The sequence below is a fragment of the Hyla sarda genome, chromosome 3 (assembly GCF_029499605.1).
Source record: "Hyla sarda isolate aHylSar1 chromosome 3, aHylSar1.hap1, whole genome shotgun sequence".
In the NCBI taxonomy this organism is placed as follows: Eukaryota; Metazoa; Chordata; class Amphibia; order Anura; family Hylidae; genus Hyla; species Hyla sarda.
In genome coordinates, this window is record NC_079191.1 from 41,094,457 (window position 1) to 41,106,811 (window position 12,355).

A 12,355-nucleotide genomic window follows, 5' to 3' on the forward strand; every position below is an offset into this window, starting at 1 on the left:
TACAACTCCCAGCATGCCCGGACAGCCAACGGCTGTCCTGGCATGCTGGGAATTGTAGTTTTGTAACATCTGGAGGGGCACAGTTTGAAGACCACTGGGTTAATGTGTGTCTTTCAAACTTTTATTAAAGCTTTTTATTTTTTTACACTTTATTAGACTTATGAGGAATCATTAGATTCCTCAGACAGATGAATAGAGATCTATTTAACTCTATTAATCTGTGTGCTCTGTGATCCATTGATAGAGCCTAGTCCAGCCAGGATCTATCAATGACAGAGCGGAACAGCAGGGAACAGAGGTAAGCCCTCCGGCTACCTCCATAGTGGATCGCCCCCCTGCGATCGCTCTGCGGGGGGGCGATCCACCCCACTAGCCCACCAGGGAGCATTCACATGTCCCTTTAGACGCTGCTGTCAGCTTTGACAGCGGCGATCTAAAGGGTTAATAGCCACCCTCGGCTATCCCCGCATGCTGGCTATTAGCGGCGGCCCCCGGCTACTGAGAACAGCCGGGGGCTGCAGAGTATGAAGCGGGCAGGAATCCCGAGCACACTCCATACTCCCCTGTGAGCGCCGCAAGCATCTCCCCGTGCAGACGCGCCTCCTCCCCTCAGCTCTCTGAAGCTACAGCTGGGGGAGTGAAGGCAGAGGACGCAGGTCTGCACGGGGAGCAAGAAGCCACACCCCCTCATCTCCCCCCGCACATCTGCACGTCGAGCAATAAGCTACGCCCCCTCATCTCCCCCGCACGTCTGCAGAGCAGGGGAGAGAAGACAAATACTGTGCACAGCTTCTCATCTCCCCTGCTCTGCTTCGGAGGACACAGGCTGCAGAGTATGGAGCGGGCAGGAGTCGGGAGCCCGCTCCATACAGACTGCAGATCGCCGCCGCACTTGTCAGGTCCGGCCCTGCTTGCCCGAAGCCGGGCTAAGGGCCGGACAAATTCACCTGCCTGGCGCCTAAAACTGCTAGTCCCGGGCGTCGGGCGATAGGAATTCCACATCCCTGGCCCTAGTGATTCCTTGGGCGGGGTTTGCCCTACCCTATCTGTTCCCTCCCCTTCCGCTCCTTTCCAGGGTTCTGAGGAAGCTCAAAACAGAGGACGTCCCTGCCATTCTGGTAGCTCCAGATTGGCCCCGAAGGTCGTGGTACGCAGGCGTAGTCAGGCTCCTGGACGACACTGCACTGCGCCTTCCGCTCCGTCCGGACCTGCTCTCTCAGGGTCCTCCTTGCCACCCCAATTTACAGTTGCTGCATTTGACGGCGTGGTGGTTGAGACCGCGGTTTTGAGGGCCCGCGGGTTCTCTTCCCAAGTCATTCACACCATACTCAGGGCTCATAAGCCCTCCTCCACAAGAATTTACCACAGTACTTGGCGGTCTTATTTTCGTTGGTGTGAAGCTCAGGACTTATCCCCTGTAACCTTCTCGGTTCCCCGTCTTTTCACCTTTTTGCAGTCGGGTTTAGAACTGGGGTTGTCTCTCAGTTCCCTTAAAGGTCAGGTTTCGGCCCTTGCTATTCTTTTCCAGCAGCCTCTGGCTTCTAATTCTCATGTCCGGACCTTCCTTCAAGGAGTGGCGCATGCTGTTCCTCCTTATCGGTCACCCTCTCCCCCTTGGGACTTGAATCTGGTTCTGAGTGCGCTCCAGGGTGAACCCTTTGAGCCCCTTAGAAAGGTGTCTCTCCGCCTCCTTTCTTGGAAAGTGGCATTTCTTGTTGCTATCACCTCCATCCCGAGGGTGTCTGAATTGGCAGCTCTCTCCTGCCGTTCTCCGTTTCTGGTGATCCACCAAGACAAGGTTGTTTTCCGGCCAGATCCCTCCTTTTTGCCTAAGGTGGTTTCGGCCTTTCATCTCAATGAGGACATTGTCCTCCCGTCTTTTTGTCCTGCTCCTTCTCATCCTAAGGAGCGCTTACTACACAAGCTGGATGTAGTTTGGGCCGTTCGGTCTTATCTCTCCATCACTTCTTCGTTTCGTCAGTGTGATTCCTTTTTCGTCCGTACAGAAGGTCGTCGCAAGGGACAACCTGCTTCTAAGGCCACCATTTCTCGGTGGATTCGGTCCGCCATTTCGGAAGCCTATCACTGTAAGGGGAAGATTCCTCCTTTCAGGGTTGTGGCTCATTCTACCCGTTCTGTTGGGGCATCCTGGGCTCTCAAGAATAGAGCCTCGGCCTCGCAGATTTGAAAGGCGGCTACCTGGTCGTCTTTGCACACTTTCTTGAGGTTCTACCAAGTTCATATCTTCGCATCGGCAGATGCTAGTCTGGGCCGTTAAGTGTTGCAGGCGGCAGTGGAACGGCCGTCTGCCTGACTGCTTATCTGCCCACCCAAGGGACGGCTTTGGTACGTCCCACGGTCTGTGTCCCCCAATGGAGCCGATAGAGAAAAGGAGATTTTTGTTTACTGTCCGTAAAATCTCTTTCTTGAAGGATCCATTGAGGGACACAGCTCCTGCCCTTTTTTGGGGGGTTTCCTTTGGTTCTCTATCCGAGGGAGTGTTCAGTTATGTTTTTCTCTTCTGGTTCTTGGACAGTTTGGTTTTTCTTTGACCTGTTGGTCCTCTCCTATTGCTCTGGAACTTAAACTGATTACCTCAGGGCCTGAAGGCGGGTATATCCTGCTGGGAGGAGCTGACTTTTTTTTATTGCCATAGTGCCACACCTCCTAGAGACAGCAGCATACACACACGGTCTTTGTCCCCCAATGGATCCTTCAAGAAAGAGATTTTACGGTAAGTAAACAAAAATATCCTTTTCCCTTTTTTTTCGTGTTCTAATTTTCCGACAGCCCGAACTTTTAGATTTTTCGTCCGTCGCCATTGAGTGGGGGCTTATTTATTGCGGGACAAGCTGTAATTTTTATTGGTATCATTTTTGAGATACATGCTACCTTTTGATCTTTTTTTTTTATTCCACTATTTGATGTTCACCATGCGGGATAATTTACATTACAGCTTTATGGTACACATTATCTTGGACGTGGCAATACCTAGTTTGCATTTATTTATTTATTTATTTATTTATTTATTTATTTTTTGAGGATACAGGGCTTTTATTGGGAAAGGGATATTTTATTTTATTTTTTCTCTTTTTTTTACAGGTCATACTGTGCTGCAGTACAAATGTATTGCAGCATAGTATAACCTAATAGAAGTGAAAAACATATATAAAATGAAAAAAAGGTTCTGTCTTCATAAAAGTATGAAGTGTAATAATAATAAAAAAAAATTAGCTGTACACACTACAGCCTGTGCTATCCAACCTGTGGCTGGATCTCACAGGCTTCTGTAGCAGGCAGACAGGAGGTCGTCATCTGACCTGCTGCCATAGTAATCAACGGCGACCTGCAATCTTATTGCGGTGCCGCCGTTGGTAAACGGGGGGGCACCCTCCCCCTGTCAACAATATAGATGCCGGGACCGGCGCGGCCCCGGCAGCTGCGGCTGGTCCCCGGCTGTGATTGACGGCTGCGTCCCACCACCAATCTCCTGAGCTGCACGCGGCAGAGCAAGAGATCATCAGGATGTATGCATACGTCCTAGCACGCGAACATGTCAGGTTCTGGAACATATGCATATGTCCAATAACGGGAAGGGCTTAAATATACTAAGCTGTGGCTAACTGCAAAGTAGAAATACAGCCTCAACATGTATGTTCAGGGGACACATCATGACAACCACTTGGTGGCACACTCCGAGCCAGAGCTAACAGCTGTAAATGTAATGAACTCAGCCCATCCATATATTACCCCTTTAGTAACAGTACATAGATCAGTGTGTTTCCTTGCCTCAGTGATTACTATTCCTATAAACTTATATTAACACATATATTTTGTGTTTGGTGCTACAGGGATGAATGCAAAGATCAGGTGAGCCACTATCCATATGCGAGCTACAGAAAGTTCCCAACTTATGAGCAAGCCCAACACTTTACACGTGGATCGGACTACCCCTCCAGGTCATCCTATCGACAAGGTATGGCATTGCAGTTAGATGTGCAAATACAAACCTGCCCAGCTACTCGTGTCCATGGAGTTCTCGGTGTCCCAATCTTTACAGGTGCACAAACTCCAAAGTGTAAACTTGAATCCAGCACATAAAGTCCATCTTCTTGATTAGAACCTTTCAACTACATGTTGTGGTTATAAATTAATGCTATGGTTCATATACACAAGCTGGATACCACGTGGTATTGCTGTAAAAATTGTCAGCTTGTACTCCACTCTCTGATCATCCAATAGAGTTCAATAAAGCGTTGGTCAAGCATGTGTTAGTCACTCTGTGAACATTCTAATGGTGATTACTCCTATAGAATCTTTAGTGAAAGGACAGCTGTCACCTTATAGTACTGCAGCCTTAGGCAACTTATCCCCTATCCGCAGGGGGTCCGACCACTGGGGACCCGGAACTGCCGCGGCTCTGTGCAGCTAATGCTTGTGTTGTTGACTTCACTAAGAGGTCTACAGACAAGTCCCCCCCCCCCCCCCCCCCCCCCCTTCAGCTTCATGGGAGAGGCAGGGGTGCCCAAACGCCACATCTCCACCTCTCCCATAGAAATACTTGGAGTGGACTTGTCGGTCGCGGCGTCATTCTGCGGTCAACACTCCTCCTGCATGGGGAGGAGTGTACAGGACAACGCAGGGGTCCCAGCATCCAGAGGGCAAGGCGGGTGGTGGCAACAGATGGAGGCACACTATTGGTCGGTTCACTGGGGGATCCGCAGCATAAAATGCGATGCAGATCCGTTACGCGTGACCATACCCTAACGGTAGACTTTACTTTCTTCTGTCAATAACAGTAAAGTTCAGTGCAAAAGAAACTTCATATGCAAAAAAGTACATGTAATAACAGAGTGCAAGTGCACAAGATACTGACATGTCTGTTTCATCTAACCACTGCCCAGTGGATTAATATTGATGATGCACAGTAACATGGATTTAAGTATATCCAGATATGCTATTGATATCCTTGACCTCCTCCTCAGACTTTACTTTCGTTAGTGATCGGTTGTAGTTTGAACACACACCTCTGGACGTGTCAATAGTTTTTTGTAATGACCGGTACAGTTTTCACACATACCTCAGCTGTGTGTATGTATGTGTGTATAATTTTTTGTTTACACAAACAGAAAGATCAGCCACGGTCTATACTGATGGATGCTGTTCACGCAATGGCAGATATGGGGCCCAAGCTGGAATCGGTGTTTACTGGGGTCATGACAATTCATTGTAAGTAATAATCTTAAAAGCAGTTTTATAGTTGGAAATACTGGCTACAGCAAAATTAATCTCTTTATTTGCATGGCTTGTATTTACCTTTCCAGAAATGTTTCGGAAAGAGTGTATGGGAGGCAGACCAATCAGAGGGCTGAAGTTGAGGTAGGTTGTGTCACAAACAATTATAAGAATCTGTGCCTAAATCTAAGTTGCTGAGATGCAGAATATAAAAGATGCCTTCCGATAACACATTTTATATAAACATGAAGATTTAAAATGCCTTGCAAGGCAGTTTTCTGGCATTAGTGTTTTTTTTTCTTTTTTTGCAAGGTCTCAAAAATTTCTAATTTTGGGTGGTTCTACACTGCTCACTTTTCTTCTTCTAATGAGTAGAGCCTATTGGGAGAGAGGCACCCACAGCCCAACACATTTAGGCTAGTTTCACACTACAGAATCTCAGCCTGGAAATACTTCAGATTTGGAGGTCAGTCAGCACAAGGACATTGCTGGTCCCCATATACTGCAATGTATTCCGCCAAGATCATTCTTTTGGCAAAAGAATTTCAGAGGAAAGTTATGCACTAAAATTCACTGTGCAGCAAAATCCCATTGACATCAAATTCAGTAGTGCAACTCCAGCCTTACTTTAACTCATGCCAGAAATTGGCCTAAATTATTGTGGAAGTAGTGTCCAACTGGTGTATATTTGTGTGTGGTACAGTCTCATTTGCACCATGGTTTGTAAGAGACCTCTTAATAAAATTGGTTCCTCTTGCTCCAGTTAACTTTACCTTAAAGATGTTGACCCACTAATAGCATTTATCACATATTCACAGGATAGAGTAAGATTATCAGTAGGGATCAGCCATCAGCTATTGCACACATCACCTTACCTGTGGATAGGTAATAAAGTTATACATGCATAGTCTTAAAGAGATAAAAATTCCTTCAATGTAATGTTTTCCTGTGCATTGGTTCAAGGGGGGCATACTGCTATTAATACACAGATCTTTATCAGTCGTTAATTATATTTTCATAATACATACAGACTGGCATTTATCATTTACAACAAACTCACAAGGTGATTGACAGTTTTTTTTTTCTCTATCGGCTCCATTGGGGGGCACAGACCGTGGGTGTATGCTTCTGTCTCTAGGAGGTGTGACACTATGGTAATAAAAACAGTCAGCTCCTCTTAGCAGGATATACCCACCTTCAGGCTCTGAGCTAATCAGTTTAAGCTTAGTGTTAGAAGGAGGTGGACATGGTCTGGATTCTCCAGACCAGGTCTTCTGATTTTTTTATTTTCCTAGTATAGGGACGTGTTAGTTTTTTTTATTCCTTTTTCTTTTCTGTTTTCAGGTGGGGACTCAGGGACTCTGGTTCCCTGTTTCCCCATTGAAAGTAAGGGGGCACAGACATTGCGTATATGCGCTGTTCACCCCCCCTCGCCAACGGTCAGCGTCTGGGTTGGTACCTCATGGGTCCGGGTCCCCCTATTTTCTCTGCTCGCCTTGCTCGCGCATAGCAGCTAGGCGTGATGAGGGACAAAAAGCTGACTGAAGACTTCACTGAAGACTACATTAGGTAAGTTCTTCTGACTGAGCTAAGTACCCCTTTTTCTCCATAGGTACGGACTCGCAACCTCTGGAGACCCCCTGTTTTTGGCCCACCTTTTTTATGGGGCTGGCTTATACAGGGGCTGCACTTTATTCTGGGGGAGCAATGGCACCTGAGGGGGCATTTATTATGGGGCACTTAATGTTGTGTGTATGTTTGGTGCAACTACGTCTAGCGCCTTATATGCGGCTGTCAGCCGCGGGGCTGTTTCGGGCCGGGCGCTCTCAGCGCCGGCTTGCTTTCACTTTAGCTGACAGTCTCTGCCGGCGTTTAGGCCGCCCGCTCTATTCCCCCAAGCGCATATGCGGCTAGACATGTGCGCTCGGGACAAGGAGCGAGCGCCATGACAGTTCTTCTCGGCCGGTCTGTAGCTCCGCCCACAGGGCTGGGAGCTCTCAGAGGCGCGAAGCAGCCTCCAGTCAGTGTCGTGGGCGCTATTTTCAGTGAGAAAGGGTCTGTTACTGTGTGCCTTGCTTCAGGCTCGCCCCTCCCTTCCTATTGGCTGGCCTGTTCAGTCTCTCTAGCTGCACGGAGCGAGTTCTCCTCACTGCAGCTGACAGGGGACACAGACTAGGGTGAGAAAGTTCCTGTCTCCTTTTTTCCACATTATGTCCGTACCCAGAGTTGTTTCTCCCTCTAAACAGGAACCTGGATCTTCAGTGACCTATTATATCTGTAAGCACTGTAATACCAAGATGTCTGGCTCTGCTGATACCACTTGCCCTGCCTGCTCCCCTGGTACCCCCTGATGCCCCTTCGGTCCCGGTGGGTTCAGCCGCTCCACCAGCTTGGGTTTCTTCCCTGACCCAGTATATGGCTGACTTGACCCAAGTCTCCCGTTCCGTGGCTGAGGCCTCCCGGGAAGTGGTGTCCGCCTTGAAGGGGTCTTCCCTGCACAGGACCTCTGAGAGGGCCCGCTCCTCATCTCCTCTTACTTCACGCTCTCACAAGCGTACTAGGGGTGCCTCGTCTGACTCTTCCATTGAGTCTTCAGATAGACGTGAGTGTTCCCCTCACGGGTCCCACCCCCCTTATCATCTGGGCACAAACGTCGCTCCTCCAGAGGACGTTCTCGGAGTCGCCGCTCTGCCACGCCAGAGCCGTGTACCCGGTCTGGGTCGCCCCCCCTCCAGGACTGCCTCTACTCATTCGCATTCCCCTGGTGGACGAGGCTTCCGAGCCGGCATCTGATTCAGAGGACCGCTCGGACTCAATTGCAACAGTGAACTCATTGGGGACATCCATAAGAGACACCTTTCACTTGGAGGACCCAGGATCTTCGGATGTCAATCCAGGAGTATCCTTTCATCGTGCTAAGCCAGCACCTCAAAGGCTCAGCTCTCACTCTGACTTTGACGACATTCTGGAATCCGCATGGAAACATCCAGACAAGAGGTTCCCGGGAATCAAGACAATTCAAGAACGTTATCCATTATCCACAAGGACTTTGTCGCTAAGGTAGTTTCCCCTCCCTCAGTGGATCCACCAATCTCCCGGATCTCTAAGGCGACTACACTGCCTCTGGCAGATGCCGCTGCCTTCAAGGATCCCACGGACAAGAAGGTAGAATCTTTAGCAAAGTTCGCCTCTGAAGCAGCTGGCTCTTCTCTTCTTTCCCATCTTTGCCTCGACATGGGTGTCCAAGGCCCTGTCGGAGTGGTGCCAAAAGCTCCATCAGGATATCTTGGCAGGATCCCCCCCAGAGGATCTATCTGCTCTGGCTCTCCAATGCTCTAAAGCTGGGGACTTTCTGTGCACAGCTTCCATGCAGTCAGCCCGTTGTTCTGCCTTTGCTGTGGGTCACCTAGCGGCTCTCCGCCGCTCTATGTGGATTAAAGCTTGGAATGCGGATGCCGCTTCCAAAAGGTCTCTCACTGAGCTTCCCTTTACGGGTGGCCGTCTTTTTGGCAAACGCCTTGATGAGATTATCTCTGAGGCAACGGGAGGTAAGAGTTCCTTGCTAAGTCAAAATAAGGCTCGCCCTACTTCCCAAAGGAAGTCCTTTTCCTTTTGGACCTCTGGCTCCAGCAAAGGGTCTGGGCAGGCGCCCTCGCGGGACAAGAAGGCTCCGGACATGCCCGTCTTGGAAGTGGGACTCCAACCGGTCCGGCCGTTTTGCGCCAAAATCGGGCAACCGCAAACCCACTTCTGCATGAAGTGAGGCCCCCACCCGCGGTATCTTCTTGGGTGGGAGGTCGTCTCTTACTTTTTCAAGACATCTGGACCTCACACATTCAGGACTCTTGGGTCAGCGACGTGGTGTCCAACGGTTACCGAATCGAATTTGCCTCCCTTCCGAGGGATCGCTTTTTTTCAATCCCGGGCCCCCCGGTCTCCTCCTCTGGCAAAGCAATTTCGAGCGGCTCTCCAGTCTCTGCTTCTCCAGGGGGTTATCGTTCCCGTTCCTCCAGGGGAACGTTTTCAGGGTTTCTATTCAAATCTTTTTGTGGTCCCCAAGAAGGACGGTTCTGTGCGACCAATCCTAGACCTCAAGCGTCTCAACCGTCATCTTCTTATCCGCCACTTCCGAATGGAATCTCTCCGTTCGGTGGTGGCGTCCCTGGAACAAGGGGAGTTCCTTTCATCGGTGGACATCAAGGATGCCTACATCCTTTTGCCAATATTTCCGGGCCATCATCGGTACCTCCGGTTTGCGGTTTCGGAGGGGCACTTTCAATTAGTAGCCCTCCCCTTCGGTCTAGCCACGGCTCCTCGGGTCTTTACAAAGATCCTTGCGCCAGTGATGGGCCTATTACGGTCGAGGGGAATCTCGGTGATACCCTATCTGGACGACCTTCTCATCAAGGTTCGAACCAGAGCCCAGGCTCTGGAAAATCTGGACGTCACTCTCCACACTCGCTTCGGGTGGATGATCAACCGGGACAAGTCAGTCCTCCATCCTACCCAGTCTCTAACCTTCCTGGGACTTCAATTCAACACGGCCTCTGCCCGAATTTGTCTTCCATACGTCTAGTGCTCCGGTCGGGGGTCCGCTCCCTTCGGACCCAGGTATCAGTCTCCATCTGCACTTGTATGGAAGTCCTGGGTCGGATGGTGGCAACTATGGAGGCCGTACCCTTTGCCCTGTTTCATTACCGCCCCCTTCAACTGGCGATTCTCTCTCGATGGAACAGGTCGCCTCTGTCCCTCGATCGTCAGATTGTTCTTCCTCGCAGGGTCCGTCAGTCTCTGCTCTGGTGGCTCCGCTCCACCCTTCTTCTCCAAGGGCGGTCGTTTCTTCCCCTTCACTGGCAGGTTGTTACAACGGATGCCAGCCTGTCGGGCTGGGGCGGTGTGTTCAGGGACTCTGGTCTTCCCTATCTTCTTCCGATAAACATTGGAATTACGAGCCTTGAGCATGGTGTGAATGACTTGGGAAGAGAACCCGCGGGCCCTCAAAACCGCAGTCTCAATCGCCAGGCCATCAAATGCAGCGACTGTAAATTGGGGTGGCAAAGAGGACCCTGAGAGAGTAGGTCCGGGCGGAGTGGAAGGCGCAGTGGAGCGTCGTCCAGGAGCCTGACTACGTCGGCATACCACGACCTTCGGGGCCAATCTGGAGCTACCAGAATGGTGGGGACGTCCTCTGCCTTGAGCTTCCTCAGCACCCTGGGAAGTAGCAGAAGAGGAGGGAACAGATAGTGTAGGGCAAATTTACCACCATACTTGGCGGTCTTATTTTCGTTGGTGTGAAGCTCAGGACTTCTTCCCGGTAACCACCTCGGTTCCCTGTCTTCTCTCCTTTTTGCAGTCGGGGTTGGAACTGGGGTTGTCTCTCAGTTCACTTAAAGGTCAGGTTTCGGCCCTTGCTGTTCTTTTCCAGTGGCCCCTGGCTTCTTATTCTCATGTCCGGACCTTCCTGCAAGGAGTGGCGCACGCTGTTCCTCCTTATCGGTCTCCCTCTCCTCTTTGGGACTTGAATTTAGTTCTGAGTGCCCTCCAGGGTGCACCCTTTGAGCCCCTTAGAGAGGTGTCTCTCCGCCTCCTTTCTTGGAAAGTGGTGTTTCTTATTGCTATCACCTCCATCCGGAGGGTGTCTGAACTGGCAGCTCTTTCCTGCCGTTCTCCGTTTCTGGTGATCCACCAGGACTGTCAGGATCCGGACTGGTATGTGGAGAGGACACGGGTGGTGGATCCTCTGTGTCAGTGAGGAGATGGCGTGGGCCGTACCAGGGGAAGGGAATCTAAGGGGTTACTTGTTTTCACCAGAGCCCGCCGCAAAGCGGGATGGACTTGCAGCCGCAGTTAACCCCTAGGTCGTTCCACCCTATAGCGCCTCAATCTCACTGACAGCTGAGACAGGCGTGGTACACAAGGGCAAGAGCAAGGTTGGACGTAGCAGAAGGTCTGGGCAGACAGCAAAGGTTTGTAGTCAGGGGCAACGGCAAAGGTCTGGATACACAGGCAATGGAACACACAGAAACGCTTTCTCAGGGCACAAGGCAACAAGATCCGGCAGGGACAGGAAGGAGAAGTGGGTTTTATGGAGTGGAAGTGCTTAGGAACTTATTGGGCCAGGCACCAATTAATGGTGCACTAGCCCTTTAAATCTGAGAGGCGCTCGCGCGCGCCCTAGAGAGCGGGGCCGTGCGCGCCGGGACTGAGCAGAAGGACGTGGCCGTTAAGAGACACGGGATGCGACCCGCTGGTGGGCACGTCCCGCCGCAGGGGGTCGCATCCCCGCCGAGGGACATAGAGCAGCGCTCCCGGACAGACTCGCAGACTGGAGCGCTGCAAGCAGAGGAGTAACGCCGCGAGCGCTCCGGAGGGGAAGCGGGGCCCGGAGCGCTTGGCGTTACAGTAACCCCCCCCCCTTTGGTCTCCCCCTCTTTTTGGAGCATAGGAACCTATGGATGAGTTCCTTGTCGAGGATATTGTCCTCGGGCTCCCAAGACCTCTCTTCGGGGACACAATTCTCCCAATCAACAAGAATTTTTTTTTATACCTCTGACGACCTTGGAGGCGAGGATTTCTTTTACCGAGAAGACGTCAGAGGACCCAGTGACAGAAGCAGGAACGGTGACCTTGGGGGAAAAGCGATTAAGAATAAGAGATTTGAGAAGGGATACATGAAAGGAGTTAGGAATATGAAGTGAAGGAGGAAGATGGAGCTTGTAGGAGACGGAGTTGATTTGGCTTTTGACTCTATATGGTCCGAGGTAGCGAGGACCCAACTTGTAGCTAGGGACACGAAACCGAATATATTTGGCAGAGAGCCACACTTTGTCACCAGGGGCAAAGACAGGAGGAGATCTTCTCTTATCTGCGTGTTTCTTCATGCGAGAAGAGGCCAGTGAGAGCGACTTTTGAATTTCCTTCCAGATAGAAGAGAAGTCCAGGGTCACATCATCTACGGCAGGAACTCCAGATGAAGTGGGGAGGGGGAGGGGGGGAAGAGGGTGACGGCCGTACACCACAAAGAACAGAGACTTGGCGGATGATTCAGAATTTTTGAAATTGTACGAGAATTCAGCCCAGGGTAACAGGTCGACCCAATCATCTTGACGGGAGGAAACTA

At 50.7% G+C, this 12,355-nt stretch overlaps 2 protein-coding genes across 4 annotated transcripts in view; one reads left to right on the forward strand and one right to left on the reverse strand.

Annotated features, from left to right (window-relative positions):
• LOC130361297 (ribonuclease H1-like) overlaps positions 1–12,355 on the reverse strand; it is a 280,103-nt gene that overhangs the window by 163,397 nt on the left and 104,351 nt on the right. The gene's annotated exons all lie outside the window — the stretch shown is intronic.
• LOC130361299 (ribonuclease H1-like) overlaps positions 1–12,355 on the forward strand; it is a 93,326-nt gene that overhangs the window by 44,158 nt on the left and 36,813 nt on the right. The window contains exons 2-4 of the mRNA XM_056564107.1: positions 3,852–3,976; positions 5,130–5,229; positions 5,325–5,379. Of these exons, the coding sequence (XP_056420082.1) occupies positions 3,852–3,976; positions 5,130–5,229; positions 5,325–5,379 (280 nt within the window). The remainder of the gene's footprint in view (positions 1–3,851; positions 3,977–5,129; positions 5,230–5,324; positions 5,380–12,355) is intronic.